Source organism: Pristis pectinata, chromosome 32 (assembly GCF_009764475.1).
Source record: "Pristis pectinata isolate sPriPec2 chromosome 32, sPriPec2.1.pri, whole genome shotgun sequence".
NCBI lineage: Eukaryota > Metazoa > Chordata > Chondrichthyes > Rhinopristiformes > Pristidae > Pristis > Pristis pectinata.
The window spans coordinates 15,070,850-15,087,091 of record NC_067436.1 but is presented as its reverse complement, the minus strand read 5'-3'; the positions used below and the strand labels follow the sequence as shown (position 1 = coordinate 15,087,091).

Below are 16,242 nucleotides of genomic sequence, written 5' to 3'. Positions count from 1 at the left end.
AAAAAGAAAGTGCACCTAACTCAGCAATGTTAAAACTGCCTGCAAATCGGCTACGGGTGCTGGAATCTGGAGCAGTCCGCTGCAGGAACTTGGTAGGTCGAGGAGTATTGGGGTGGGTGGGAAAAGAAGAGAACTGTCGACGCTTGGGGTCAAGACCCTGCATCAGGACTGAGAGTGGAGAGGAAAAAACAGTCAGTATAAAGAGGAGAGGGAGGGGTGAGACAGGGGCCTGGAGGTGATTGGTGGACTGAGGAGGGGTGAAGGATGATGGACAGAGGCAGGGAGGGGCAGAGGCAGAACCAAGGACGGTTTTAGGGTTTTCAAACTTGCGTCACAGCGACACTTGAAATTACTTCAGTAAATGAAAATAAAAACTGCAAATGCTGTTCTAACAAAGAGTCTTCGACCTGAAATGTTAACTGTTTCCCTTTCCACAGGTGCTTCCTGACCCAAGTATCTCCAGTACTTTCTGCTCACGTTATTGGCTGCAGATAACTTTGGGACATCCCATGGTCACGTGAGGCACTACAGAAATTCAAGGCTCTCACGTATGGGGAGAAAACACAGTTGTTCGACTATTATTTGCTCATAAGAAGTGACATTGTGTTACCAGATTAAAACTACACAGTATCTACAGTAGAAACCTTCATACATGGGCACATCAGATTCCTGTTATCTTTAACATTGGTTCATTTGTGTAAACCGTTTTAAAAATACTTTTGCATGGGAAACATCTGACTTTCCAAAGCTTGGATTTCCACAACTGTAAATGAAGGCCACTGGTATCGGAAAACAGCAGCGCAGCCGGTAGTGCTGCTGTCTCTCCATTCTTCTTCAATCCCGACCTCAGGTGTTATCGGTGCAGAGTTGGCACGTGGATTTCCTCCGGGTGCTCCAGTTTTCTCCTACATCCTGAAAATGTGCTAGTAGGTTAATTAGCTACTGCAGAGTAGGGCTGGTCTGCAGTAGCCAATTAACCTCCAATCCAGACTCACCCCATCTGCCTACACATGGTCAATTCACCCCATTCCGTGCCTGTCTTGTGGCTCCTTCTGCCCATCATCCTTCACCCCTCAGTCCACCGACTGCCTACATCTCACCCCTCCCCCTTTATACTGGCACTGTCCTTATACAGGCATTGTATAATATTGTATATAATATAGTATTACTAGTTATTAATATTATAGTTATAACATTTTGTATACATTATTGTCGTTATACAGGCTAAAGACAATGGGAGTTGGTGGGCAAGCGTGGGAGAGAATAAACTGCTGGACTATAGAGAATTAATAATCAGAGGAAGAATGGGGCTGATGTCCTGGAAGTCAGCATGGACTGGATGGGATGAATGGCCTCCTTCTGCATCATAAGTAAAATTGAGGCTTAAGGTGGCTCTGAATCTTGCCAAAGACACTCACGTGAACAAGCGGGGAATGGGGGGGAGAGAAACAGACCATGTACAGGCAGATTGGATTAGTTTGGATTGTCATCATGGTTGGCACAGACACGGTGGGCCGAATGGCCCGTTCCTGTGCTGTACAGTGCCATGTTCTACGGACATCAGTGCTGTGCCTTTACACGTGTTGTAAACGAACGCCAGCATGGGAAAGGGGGAGACTCAGAGCAACAGGCGATCTCCACAAGAGCGATAAGGACGGGAAATTTCACAACAGTGACTGCAATATCAATCGTAGAGGCTTGATATACATTTTTCCCCGAATTTTTTGTTTTTGTTATTTTCCATAAACTTTAACCAAACATTCAAAGACGGCAGGGAAGTTTATTTAAATATCACGAAAAGCAAGACACACTAAATTGCAGTATGACCTGAATTTAGCAGCATAACAACCTTAGCCTCATTAATTACAATTCGCAAAGGGTCACTTGAGAAGCAGAGGGGGCTGAAGGACAGGAAAACGGGTTGGAAGCTTTTACTGAGTTTGAAGAAAGTAAAACTTACTGCCGTGGTGGGTCCAGAAGGGAATCGAGCCATCCCCGAACACTAAGTGCGGTCCTTTGAAGCTGTACTTGAATTCGAACCTGCGGCGCGGCCACTCCGCTTTCTGGCTGGAGGTGGGAGCGGCGACCAAGCAGAGAAAGGGCACGATTAACAAAGCACAAGCCACCATCGCTCGCCCTGCACTGAGCCGGCGTCGAAAGCCCTTGGGTGATAGAGCCACAGGGCAGCAACCCATTGGCTGTCGCCGCCTGGGTCAAGAGCTTCGAGCTGGGTCAACAAGATACCAACCTCAACGTGGAATTTATAGGTTACGGCCAGTTGTACCTCCTTACCCCTAACTCTCCCAATCTGTGAAGTCTCAGATAACAATTCCGTGGCTGACTTAAGATCCAATTGTTTGGAAAAAATACTTTAAATATTTTCAGTAAACCAAGTGGAATCAGAATATTTGGTTTATATAAACTTAGGAACCAAAAAACTGCAGATGCTGGAAATCTGAAATAAAAACAGAAAATGCTGGAAACACTAAGATGGTGCCTGGCTCATTAAGTGCTTCCAGCATTTTCTGTTTTAAATATATTTCGGTGCTGTTTAATATGTATTTATGTACAGAATGATCTGTCTGGGTAGCATGCAAACAAAAGCTTTTCACTGTATCTCAGTACATGGGATAAATAAATCTATTATCAGTTATTAGTTTTAAACAGGACTTCTCATATAGCTAAAAGTCCCAAGAAACTTCATGGGAATGGGAAGAAAATAATCCTGAGCCATAAAAGGAGATATTACCGACAATAAACAAAAGTGCAGTAGTTTTAAAACAAGTGTGTTAATGGGGAAAGAGGTAGGGAGGTTTAGGAAAGGAGTTTCTGAGGAATTTGGAAGTTGAAGACATGGCTGCTACTGGAATGAGCAAGTAAATCAAGGAGTAAGCAAGGACCAAAAATTGGAGGTGATCGAAGATGTGAAACAGCGCTTCAGGGAGATTTGAAAGCAGCCAGTGCTGGAAATGGTGAGCAGCTTCAAGTTCTTGGGCATCACCATCTCAGAGGATCTATCCTGGGCCTAACACATTGATGCAATCACGGAGAAGGCACGCCAGCGGCTCTACTTCATTGGGAATCTGAGGAGATTTGGAATGTCACCAAAGACACTTACAAATTTCTACAGATGTACAGTGGAGAGCACTCTGACTGGTTGCATCACAGCCTGGTATGGAGGCTCCAATGCGCAAGGTCACAAGAGGCTGCAGCTGCAAAGAGTTGTAGACTCAGCCAGCTCCATCACAGGCACAACTCCCTCCACCACTGAGGACATCTTCAAGAGGCAGTGGCTCAAGGCAGTATCCATCACTAAGGACCCTCACCACCCAGGACATGCCCTCTTCTTGTAACTACCATTGGGGAGGTGGTACAGGAGCCTGAAGACCCACACTCAATTTAGGAACAGCTTCTTCCCATATGATTTCCGAATGGTCCATGAACACTACTTAATTATTCCTTTTTGTGCACTATTTATTTATTTGTAATAATTCTATGTCTTTACACTGTACTGCTGCTGCAAAACAAATTTCATGACATAAGTCAGTGATAATAAACCCGATTCTGATAACAAGAATTTTTAAGTGATCCTGTGCAAGTTCCATTCTCACTAACAAGTGAAAGGGATAAAGTTGACAAGCATGAGTTTTGATTTCCTCACATTTACAAAATAGAAATAGGGTCCAGACTAGGAGAGCACTGATCATTGGCACTTCGAGGAATGGATGAGGGTCAAGCACAACATGGAGGTGAAAGTTGGCAGCCTTGTGAGAGCATGACTAGGAGGGTTCACAACACCAATAGGTACACACAATACAGAAACTTTAACACCATTCAATACTTCGGAAAATATTTTTGGAATAATCTGGAAATTAATTAAAAGCAGAAAGCATATTTGCAATTATACTTGGGTGCAAGTTCCCAAGTAATAAACCAGTATTTTCACAGCCTTCACTATTTCCCCCGTGTTATGTGGTATTTATTCAAAGAAAAAAAATGTACAATTGAGGATTAGGGAACAGCAATTCCACATGAGACACAGCCCATTTGACACCTGTACAGAGAACATTCATGTAACACTTCACCACTGGGAGGTCTGATACTGGTTACAGCAGAGCAGATGAGTGATTGGACAAATAATCCAGAGGTCTACAGGAACAGTCTAGAAACCAGAGTTCAAATCCCACTGTGGCAGCTGTGGAGTTTAAATTCAGTTAATAATCTGGAGTTTAATAAAAATTGCCATTGAGCAAGTTTCACTCTTTTAGGGGAGGAAATCTGCCATCCAAAAGCTTGAGAACACAAACTACCAGGCTCAAGGACAGCTTCTATCCTACTGTTATTCAGACTCTTGAATGGACCTCTCGTATGATAAATATGAACTCTTGATCTCTCAACTTACCTCATCATGGCCCTTGCACTTTCTCTGCCTGCACTGCACTCTCTGTAACTGTAACACTATATTCTGCATTGTTATTGTGTTTCCTCCTTTGTACTACCTCGATGTACTTGTGTATGGAATGATCTGTCTGGATGGCATGCAAAACAAAAGCTTTTCACTGTATCTTGGTACATGTGACAATAATGAACCAATTACCATCCTTACTCCATCAGGTTTACATGCAATTACGGACCCACGGTGTGGTCAACTCTTCATTGACCTGCCAAGTCACTCTCTTCAGGGGTCATTAGTTTATTCATTTGTTGGTATGTGGCCATTACTAAAGAATTTATAAGCCACATTTACAAAAAGGAGAATACAGCAAAAGTAAGCACTTCTAATGCAGCCAAAAAACTCCGTTGGAGCATGAACAAAAAAATACAGTGAGTCACATATGCAGATATTAGGGCTAATGTTTACATTGTCAAAGCAGTCAAATGTACTCTAATGGAGACAGGAGAGACTGCAGATGCTGGAATATGGAGCAAAAAGGCTGCTGGAGGAACTCAGCAGGTCAGACAACATTTGCAGAAGGAAATGGACTCGACATTTCAGGTTGAGACTCTTCATCTGGACTGAAGAGGGAGATAAGCCATTATCGAGGTTGGGGGAGGAGTGAGGCAAGAGCTGGCAAGCCATGGGTGGATCTGAGTGAAGACATTGATTGGAAGATGGAGTCAAATGGGGGGAGGGATGGGTGGGGATAGCAGAGCCTGGGAAGTGGAGGCACAAGAGTCTGCAGATGCTGGAACTTGGAGCAACAAACAAGCTGGAGGAACTCAAGTGGGTCAGGCAGCATCTGTGGAGGGAAATGGACAGTCAGGACCCTTCATCTGGACTGCAGGTGATAGATGGAGGCAAAAGGGCTGCAGATTATGGAATCTGATAAGGAAGGTGAAGAGGAGATCTAGTGGGCCATTGGGAACAGTGGGGGGAGGGGGAGGGGGAGAATCCTAGTGGGAAGAGTGTGCGGCTGATGGGCAGATGTAGGTGAGGGAGGGAAAGCAATTGGGAGATGGGGGTGTACTAGGAGGGCAGTGGCTTGGGAAGAAGGGCATGTGTGAGAGGCAAGTGTGGGGTGGAGTAAGGCAGCAGGATTGTTTTTGTCCAATCTAGACTACAAGTTATGAATGATTCACAAAGGTGGCAAATTGAATTCAATGCAGATTAATGGAAGCGGCAAACAGTGGGATGCCAAATAGTACAGGAACAAAGGAATTTGAGTGCTTGCCCTCAAATGTCTAAAGGCAGGCCTGGTCAATAACGTGGTGAGTAGCTTCATAGGATACTTACTTTTGTTTCCAAAGACACAGGATCATGTCGGAACTGCCAAGTCACTAGTTCGGTAAGAGCTGGAGTACTGCGCGCAATTCTGGTCACCACAGGAAGGGCGCGATAACATCAGAGGGGGGCTCGGTATGAATTTGAGTATATTGCCAGGACTGGAGAATTAAAGACAGATTTCTCTTTGCAACAAAGAACGTAGAACACTACGGCACAGTACATGCCCTTCGGCCCACAATGTTGTGTCAACATTTTATCCTACTCCAAGATCTATCTAACCCTTTCCTCCCACATAGCCCCCTATTTTTCTATCAGGATACAGTGGAGAGATTTGATTGTAAGGTATAAGATTAAGAGGCCCTGACAGAGAACAGTAATGACCAATTTCCCCTGAAAAGGTGTGGATGATAACAGAGGGGGGCATAGATTTAAGTCTCTCCATCTCACTCCAACCTGTCTGTAGCCTCCTGCACTGTTACATTGAGACCCAATACAAGCCCGAGGAACACTTCACCCTCCTTCAAGGCACGTTGCAGCCTTTGGAATTCAATATTGAATTCTGCAACTTCAGGTAGTTTGATTTCTCTGCCTGTATCAGTCATACATTATTGTCTCAGCTTGCCTCCGCCCCCACCACCCGCCTTTCTTCCCCTCCCTCTGGGAGTGGGGGACATGTCCAGCCTGACCTGCCAGGTACTTCTTCCTGCTCTGCATCTTGTAACTCCTACATTCTTTTGTCAATGTTCTCACTCTCCAACTGCTCCCATTCACTCACTGACCAGTTAACTTTGTTTACAGCCTATCCCCTGGTCACCCTATCAGAGATATCACTCCTCCCACCCCACACACACCCACCCATCACAGCTTAGCAAACCTCCTTTGCCTCTTTCCCGGCTCTGACAAAGGGTCTTCGAGCACCAGGAACCCAGGTTCAATTCCCGCCGCTGTCTGTAAGGAATTTATACGTTTTCCCCGTGTCTGCGTGGGTTTCCTCCGGGTGCTCCGGTTTCCTCCCACATTCCAAAGACTTACAGGTTAGGAAGTTGTGGGCGTGCTATGTTGGCGCCAGAAGCGTGGCGACACTTGCAGGCTGCTCCCAGAACACACTGCACAAAGATGCATTTCACTGTGTGTTTTGATGTACATGTGACTAATGAAGATATCTTACCTTGTTTCTCTTACCACAGAGGCTGCCTGACCAGCTGAGCATTTCCAGCATTTTCTGTTTTAATTTTACATTTCCAGCATCTGCTGTTTATTTTTTTAAAAATAGGCTTGTTAGTTGATAGAACAGAGAGTGTTAAAGCACTTTCCCCAATGAGATCAGGCAGTCTGGAACTTCAGTTATTCATTCACAGGATTGGAAGTCATTAGTATTTGTTGTTCTTTCCCCCGTTTGAGGCAGTAAAGACTCAACCACATTGTCATCAGGAAAGACCGATTTCCTTCCTTGAACATTGGTGAATCAGACAGGTTGACAATGATCCAATAGATTCATAATTATTGCCCAAAGGGTAATCAAAATACTTGATCACCTCTCTGATCACTTCAGGAGCCACACCTACAAGGCTATGGACCAAGAGCCAGGACGTACAATCAGTTCATTACTGGCCGGGATGGAAATGGACCAAATGACCCTCATTCGTGCTGTGACACGTTTCTATAAATGCTCAGCCTGTACTGTACCCACGGAGTTTCACCCAGTGCATCCTTCCTAAGTGTCCAGTGTAACAGCAAAATATCTGCCTCACTGCTGGTCAAGGTTCATGGTTGGAAATGCTTTATTTTAAAATTGCAACCGAGCCAGGAAAAATACATGCCCCAGTGTTTTATCAATTTCAGGATGCAGCAGGATAATTCTACAAACACAAGGATTTTAATGCATTAACTCGTAATTTAAATGGAATCAAGACACAACAACTTGCAGCTACATAACTGCTTTAAGATTCCCAGACTTCAATGGCCATCATCAACCAAACCTTCATTGAGCCGGAGAGATACTAGAATAATAAGCAGCATGAAGGGACGATCCAGAAGGAGGCTAAGTTTAGCCTGGGAGTTCCAGAATTTCATGCCTAGCTTGCTGATGGTTGACTATAATGATTAGAGATAATGTGGAGGAAAATAAAGATCCTTGGCCAGAACATTGCGATTTTCAGTGCACTGATGCCATCTCATGATTGCTGCTCAGTTTCTTGTAATGTCTAACAGTTGGCACCAGAGTGTGCAAGGTCACAAAAATCTATTGGGGTGATAGATCTCTTCTCACGCTCAGGGTATGGGAGTGAGGCAAACTGAACAATTTAGAGCAAAAACTTATAGAAGTTACTTATATGCTAATCATTGCAAAATCTGGTGTCATTAAGATTTCTCTTCTGGTTTTACTCGGGCAAGGGTAATTTTTTTCCCTTTCATTTTAAGTCAAGCTTAAAGTGCATGCCAACAAACTCAGGATGGGCAGATGGTGAAAATCTGAAAATAAAAACAGAGAATTCTGGAAACAGTCAGGTCAGGCAACATCTGTGGAAAGAGAAACAGTTAACATTTCAGATCTAAAACTGGTGTCAGAATAAATTTAAACTTTCCACCCATTGTTGTGAACCCATTTAATACAAATTCTTCCTACTTGTGTCCTGGTGAATTGGCTTCTGTGTTTCAGCCTGTGTCCACTTTACTAAAGACAGTATGGAGTGCATCAGGTTTCACACAGTGGGAGGTCAAAGAGAGATAAAGCTAAAGATTTACGCCAGTGTTAATCAGGATGGTAAACAGACATTACAGCAATCTGTCACATGACAACTGGGGCAGTGGCACTTAAGTTGATGACTCACATAATGCATTATTCTCAGCTACTGCAGAAACATACCAAAATAATTCTGTCCTCATTTTGTTTTGAAATACAAGGACAGCACAGCACAACACAACATGCTTTGTCTGCACGATTCCTCAGTTCCCACAAAAATTGTAAAGATGCATATTTTTATTATTAATCTGGGACATTTTCTTGTGGATCTGAAAAATTAAACTGACAATTGCTACACTGAATGCAAGGTTAGGTAACTTCATATTTTTAATTAACTGATGCTACTGCTAGGCTTGTATTACCCAAGTACCTAATTAGAATCAATTCTCTGATTACTCAAGACTTATGATGAAATCCACTTGAAACATGAAACCAAACATTAAACCAGTAGGACACACAATTCAGCAGATATGGAACATCCCCAGGAAATGGGGTCTGGGAAACTTTGCAAATGATCCACATCACACTTATTTGTAAATTACTCGTCCAGCCACGTCTGCAAACTGGAAATAGCTATTGTTGGCCAACACTTCAAATTAGACTCCCATAGCTAGACACACAGTATTACCAGTGCAAGGAAAAAAATTGCTCACGACTTGTATGGGCAAAGCAGAAAATTCCCTTAGTTCCAAGTGCAATCAATTTGCCTTTTGAGAAGAGTAGACATGCATTTTTAACTGCTACAACAGCACTCCTTACTATTAGCTAGCCAAGTTTGTTTAATAAAGAGCCAATGCAAAAAAAAAATCAGGAGACTGTGGCACTCAATTTTTCAGATTAAACCTCTGTACTTCCTCCAATCTACATTTCAAAATAGGACAAAACATCAGTACACTTCCTTGATTACCAATAAATTGATTTCTTTCTCTAATGGAAGACCTCCTGCAATACCATGAACAGTATGACTGGTTGTTTTTTTTAAATTCCAGATCCATTTAACTAATTTTGAATTCCCTTGTTGCTAAAGTAAGATTTGAAATCCTCTCTGCAGATCATTAGCCCCAACCTCAGGATTTCTAATCTTGTATAGCAGCATGGCATTACATTAATTTTATTTTAAATTTGTTTATCAAAAATTTATTTTCTGAATGTGGAAATGAATTACCATTACACATTTTAAGTATATTGTGAAATAGTTTTAATTCTACAGACCTAGATTACATCCACCCTGGCAGATACAAATTGTATTCCGTTGTAAACTGGAGAGAGCACAAATGCGTTTATTCCTTTCCTGTGTATTTTTTCAGGGTACAAGTAGCCAGCCATTGGTTCTGATGGGGCCTTTGATCCAAGATGTCAAGTGTTTCTCTTTCCACAGATGCTGTTATATCTGTGGAGTGTTTCCAACTTTTTTCACTTCAGATCACCAGCAGTTTTTTCTTTACATTTTCATTTATGGTGACAGCTGGGCCACTTCAGATATAACTTGGGGAGGGGGGAGAGAATTGGAACCTATCCCAATACAGATGAGTGCAAGAAACAGGAGGGGGACACAAAGTCCCTTAAACATACTCAAGGAAATCAACAGGGTAGGCAGTTGCTTCTTCCTGCTCAATTCGGAGTTTCTATGGCAATCAGCTTTTGCAGCCTGTCATTTCTCTGGCAGAAGGTTGTATATCAACTCCACTGGTGTCAGCATCAATGTGTCTCACCCAACAAAATGGGTCATTGAGAGGGCGATAAAACACAGCACCAGTTACTCGATTCCATAACCACAATCCGCACCCCTATTTTACTATAATAAATCCAACAGAGCATCACTATTTATTGATCTTTTAGCAACCTTACTGTATAAACAGAATATTATGTACTGTTACATTTTTGGTTTACAGAACAAGACCTTCATGGGACTCTCAGTAAAGCTTACAAGCAAAATAGTTGATCTAATCTGTGTAACATATGTCGCATACAGCTTGCCAGCAGCTTCAAAGTCATGTCAACCAAGGCCTTATGCCATTATTCAGCAAGAAATCACTCCAGTGAAATGCTTATTTACAAAAAATATAGGATTTCAGGAAAATTCCCGAAATTCATAGATTTCATTTGTTTTGCTCCAAATTTCAGCATCTGCAGTCTCTCTTTCAATTTCAGGGAAAAATGTTTGGTCCTGTAGCCTTTCCAGCTACTACTTACTTTTCAAAGAATCAAGGCCAACTATCTCTACAGAAACCATTTTACTTTTCTTGTACAATTTGTTCTTCGAGTACAGATTACAAAGTGATTATACCTTTCCACATACTCAGAAGGGCCACAAATCATCATGCAGGATTTGACCACTTCCTTTCTCTGATGGTGCATTGTTGTTTGCAGAATGCATATTTAAATAGCTTTCCACAACTTGGCCTGTGATGGGATGTGCTTTTTTAATTTCCGTTACTAACCAGGATCACTAGGAAACTGTACTCAGAATTAAATGAAGAGCTCCCATCTCAGCACACTAAGATTCCTTTGAGCTAGGTTTGCACTCTTGCCAAACAGAAATACAATTTAAAAACATGGCTCAAGATAAACAGTATGTAATGGCATTGCCTTAGTATAACAAAGACTTCACAATGCATGGATTTCATTTATACCGTTGTTAATTTTATTCCATTACTGCTTTGCCATGGATTCCTTAATTCTCCTGTGCGTGTCAAATTTCAAGTAAAATTTGGGTTTTGAAACACATTTTGCTGTGTTACATACTTCAGAATGGGCTTGATAGGCCAAATGTCCCCCCTTGGCTTTAGGTGCAGAATATTTGTTAACTTAATTTTATTGGCAGAAACCAGGAAATATTCATATTATTCCTGTCTGTAACGAAAGCCCAAACCCTGGGCATCCTTCATCTGTTCTGAGCTGTGGCCGCTTGTCAAGAATTTTATTGTGGGAAATATCACAGCCAATGCAAGTGCTTCTGACAATTAACACACACACATTTTTCGATAAGTTATCTCCAAAGTAATAAAGAGTGGGAAACCTATTGGGTTCAAACTCACCCAGCCAGGCAAAGCATCACAAATAATTATCAAATTAGAACATCCAAGCTCAGCTTGGATCCAGATAATGTCATGAATTCAATGTACAAACACTGCATTTAGAATTAAGATCCAATGGTTCATCTTAATGTGAAAACCACTGAATGGATTAGACATCCAAGTTATCTTGTGAACAGGCTGACCAGTGACTAGAGAAATCAATGTATATTAAGAGTCTTTGATGAACAAGGGGTACAGTGTTGCAGTGGTTATAAAGTTGAACTTGTAATGCAGAAGGCTGCATTAATAAAATGAGATCAAAAAGCCAGTGAGAAATTGAATAGTTCTTAAAGTAACAGTATGAAAGGTCGCAAGGGCCATTGGATTAAAACAACGAGAAGTAAAATTAGTTTTTATTTAAAGATAGTCAAGGTGCCAAGGCACTTGACAGGAAAACCACACTTTAGAACATAATACAAAAAAGCTCAGGTTGCACGGAGCTGCTTAAAATACAGCACCAGGACAAATTTGAGAAATTCCAGAGCCAAGGGATTATATAGCTGAAGGCATGGCCAGCTACAGAACCAACCAACTAACCTGCTTGTCAGCACACTACTAGTGTAGTGACACGTGCAGCTTTACAAGCCACAAGGCTTTGTTGATGGCAATATCACAGCTATTCCCATTCCAGACACCAAACCAAATTCCAAAACTCACCAAGTGAAAGGCACAAACACAGTTGAAGAAACAAAACAAACTTTAACCAAAGTGGCAAGAGTAAATAATTGATTAAAAACTCAAGACATCACTGCCAGGAATGTGGAATGGTGGCAAGGATCACAGCATCTTTTATTCTAGTTCATTGACACGTGGGCCATAAAACCTACCGTTCAATCTCGATACCTTGAGCATGGACTTTAGACCATACAATTATTTACCCTCAGTAAAATGCTTAAAAAAATTTGGGCAAGTTAACTAGAACTTAGTTTAATCAAAACAAAATTAACTCTAAATGTCATGCTGTTTTACTTTCAGCAATTGTTTTCAATCCTGAATACAGCAAGTCAGAGTTGCAACACCTCATGCAAGCAGCCACTTTTTCATGCGACTTGTGTGCAGAGCAGCAGGGTCTTTTGTTGTCAGGTGTAGGACTTGATTTTTGCTCTCATCTCTGCAGACTCACTTGATAACAGCCAGAAAAAAAACAGCTCGTATGATGAGCACCAGAACCAGCAACACTTCAACAGCCTCTTTAAGGTACTTTGGTAAGTATTGAGCCAAATTGTCCCAAAACACCTCTGAACATGCATTTTTGAATTGCTTCTTCTAAAATGTTATTTGTCATCTCCCTCTGCTGGAGACATACATGAAACAAACAATCATAATCCTTCTATCTAAGTTGTTCAGACAAACTGCTTGCAGGTCCCACCGATTAATGAGACATTGATACAGTATCAGCACAGCCAAATCTGGCACATTCACCTGTGGGGGAGGAGACAAATTGTCGCGCATACCTCAAATAAAAAAATTAACCATGCCAAAGTAATATTGCTTTCAAGATTATGGCACAGGCTGATTTTTCATTTGACTATATTACAATACTATTGGTCAAATCATCAAATGATCTGACACCGCAGAACCCACTTCCGTCATCCAAATGAACATTTTATCTGGTTGTTTTTTCCATCAGCTTGTGCTTTATTTATTAACAGATGAACATAAATCACTTGTGACATCTCCAATGCAGCTGTGCAATTAACTACCTTTATTTCACATATCTCATGTTGCAAATGTACCTCGTCAGCCACAAGCATCACTGACTGTCTACAGGTGAAGAATCAAAAATCTGTAATTCTGCCATATACAAACAAGGCTGGAATAAAACTTTTGGAATAAAACATTAATTTAATTTCTGGTTATAGTTCAGCACCTGTTAACAGCTGTCTGTAAGACAGGCAACACCAGAGCAAAGTGGAGTCCAATAAAGCCATTCCAGTACCCTCTTAGTTGAAATCCAAGGAGACTACAATAGGTTAAGACAAAGACAGCAGGAAAATTTATTCTTCCAAGTTCATAAACCTAAATTAAAACGTAACAGCCATTAAGAAATGGTCATATGGAATGGTTTATTTCATTATTTTAATCTCAGTCTTGGCAGCTAAAACGAGTGTAACGCACTGACAGAAATGAATACCTCCCACACTACATGCAATGAGTTTACTTCAAATCAGTGGAGCGTTACAGAACATAAAATTGAAAACCCATTTTTCTTTTATAAAAACTACAAGTATTTTTAAAAAAATCTGGCTAAGCAAATTTAGATGGGAAAGCAAAAAACACAAAACTGTGTTATGTTGGTTAAGAGAAATATCTCATCACTAGATCTCATTTTGACTCAAATTTTGGTAGAATGAACGTTGCAGAGTATAGATAAGCAGATAAGCACCGTCTTTTGGCTGGAGGCACTTGGCACAAAACAAAGACCACAATGACTGAAGGTCCTGACAAAGATGTGTAAGCATGCTTTTTAAATGGGGATAAGGGGATATTGTGCTGCCGCAGTACACAACTTGGGGATAGAGAGGGAGGATGAAACACAAGGCCATGATATGAGGAGTTCATTTTGTTTGCTTCGTAAAAGTCTCAGCACTCTTGGTTCAATATTGAGCAGTTTTTCTAAAAAAAAGTTCCATGGCATTCTGGATCTGTCACAGATGCATTTCCTTAGTTCTGATTTCCAGCAACTTAGCTTTCAACTGCTTGAAGGTAGGTCTTCGACCAGGGTCTAGTTCCCAGCACAGTTTCATCAACTCGTAAACAGCAGGTGAGCACCCATCAGGTGGGTCCATTTTGTAACCTTTCTCCACACGAGGAACCACGTCTTTCAGAGGCTAAGGGAGTAATAAAAAAATCATTATGGATCAGACCACAAGTACCCATCAGACTTCTCCACTTCAAAGTCAAGGACATCTACTATTCCACAACCAGCTGTCACACACCAAATCAGCTTCATGAATTTACCATGTTTCTCACCACAAACTGAGGGGATTTCTATACAAAATCCAAAGCACAAGCAAATGACAAGCAATCAAGATTGGAAAGGGCCAAGTTCAGTCTGAAGTTTGAACAGAAAATGAATTTCTCACTAACCAATGTTTTGTGACACTGAACACCGAAAGGTTACATTGTTTGGAGTTTGGACTAGAAAACTTCATTTGTACAAATTTATCCATCCAAAAATGTGATGTACTTTATACCTAGTTGTGCCAATACATTTTACATAAAATCAGTGAAAAAGAAATTTTATGCAGAAATTATGCTCAGTAAAATACAACAGTGTGAAAGCTAGCTCTGCACGTAAAATTGATCACAAGGCAGTTCAACCTACACACCAGTAATGACCTTCCACTAATTGACTTAATTTTCAGGCCTTTGAAAAGGCTCTAAAAGATTAAACTGTTTTTCTTTAAACACTAAGAAGTATTTTGAATAAATATTCTTCCAACTCATAGAACACGTTTTATGGTAATACAATTGGAATATTGATCTGTACATTGTATTTTAAAGTTACTTAAAATTGCACAACTTATAGCTAGAGGGGATTAATAATGATTGAAACTGTTCATTTTTGTCACAAAGCCTATTAAACTACACTCTTAAATACAAGGAAGAATTTTTTTTAAATGTAAGTGGTAAGTTATAACATGCTGGATTTCAGTAATTCACGGCAGATATGCACTTCAAGGTTAAGGAAATTACTATGAATGGAAAGAAACGAACCTTCAAATAGGTGCAATTTTTTTTGGCTGTTTTGTCACTTTCCTCCACAGCCGTGCATTCACCCCATCTCTATCTGAAATTCACTTCAGCTTTTCTATTCATTTCCACTATTCCCTACATTATTTTAAAAATGCAAGTTGTCAATGCAAACATAAGGTGCGAACAAACAGTTTGCTGCTGCACCTCCAGTAATAGTTGGCCTGATAAATGAAAAGATAACAGCAAATGCCTCAAAATTATAAATTGCTAATTTCAAATACATATTGTGCCAAGCTATTTAACTATCAAGGCAGATATACATTTCAAGGTTATGGAGAGTATTGATTTTCCTTCCCGCCAGAAGGCACACTATCTCCATCCTTCAACATGAAGATATGAAACCACAGTCTTGTCCTTCAGTTGACCTGACCAGGTTTCAAAACGAATCAATTGTCCTTGGGGATACTGAAGTTTTAAGCAGAAAGGAATTGTACAAACACTAGTTCCTTTGACCTTTCCAAGGGCAATTTTGATGGAATCTTCCCTTTCAATTATTGGGAGCTGATCATGTCAAATGGAGAAGCCCCAGCAGGGAAGGAGGAAGCACAGTGGTGCCAATAACAGAGCTGCTGCCTCACAGCTCATAACCTGGTCCCAATCCTGACTTCCAGTGCCGTGTTAAGTTTACACGTTCTCTCTGGGACTGTGGGGGTTTCCACCAGGTGTTCTGGTTTCTTCCACATCTCAAACTAGTGCTGACAGGTAACTGGCTAGTGCAAACTGCCCCTGGTGTGTAGATGTGTGATAGAATCTAGTGGGAATTGATGGGAATGTAGAGAGAATAAAAATTGGATTTAGTGTAAATGGACTCTTGGCTGGTGTGGACTCGATGGGCTCAAGGACCTGCTTCCTTGCTGTACGAATCTAACATTGGTATTTGTCTCAGTGCAAGAGACACGATGGAAAAAAAAACTCTTCCATTTTGCAAGGACAATCAA

The 16,242-nt window shown here is 41.1% G+C and overlaps 2 protein-coding genes across 7 annotated transcripts in view; both read right to left on the bottom strand.

The window, feature by feature from the left end:
- LOC127585244 (protein ERGIC-53-like) overlaps window positions 1–2,318 on the bottom strand; it is an 83,165-nt gene extending 80,847 nt beyond the window's left edge. Inside the window, exon 1 of one of the 2 annotated variants that reach the window (XM_052042551.1) lies at window positions 1,961–2,318. In XM_052042551.1, the coding sequence (XP_051898511.1) occupies window positions 1,961–2,195 (235 nt within the window). In that variant the 5' untranslated portion in view covers window positions 2,196–2,318. The remainder of the gene's footprint in view (window positions 1–1,960) is intronic. The other variant, XM_052042550.1, reaches the window with a different exon arrangement.
- Window positions 2,319–13,171: 10,853 nt separating this feature from the next.
- Window positions 13,172–16,242, bottom strand: part of csk (C-terminal Src kinase) — a 106,341-nt gene continuing 103,270 nt past the window's right edge. For all 5 annotated transcript variants that reach the window (XM_052042668.1, XM_052042670.1, XM_052042667.1 and 2 more), the window contains one exon: window positions 13,172–14,376. In XM_052042668.1, coding sequence (XP_051898628.1) covers window positions 14,194–14,376 — 183 coding nt within the window. In that variant the 3' untranslated portion in view covers window positions 13,172–14,193. The remainder of the gene's footprint in view (window positions 14,377–16,242) is intronic.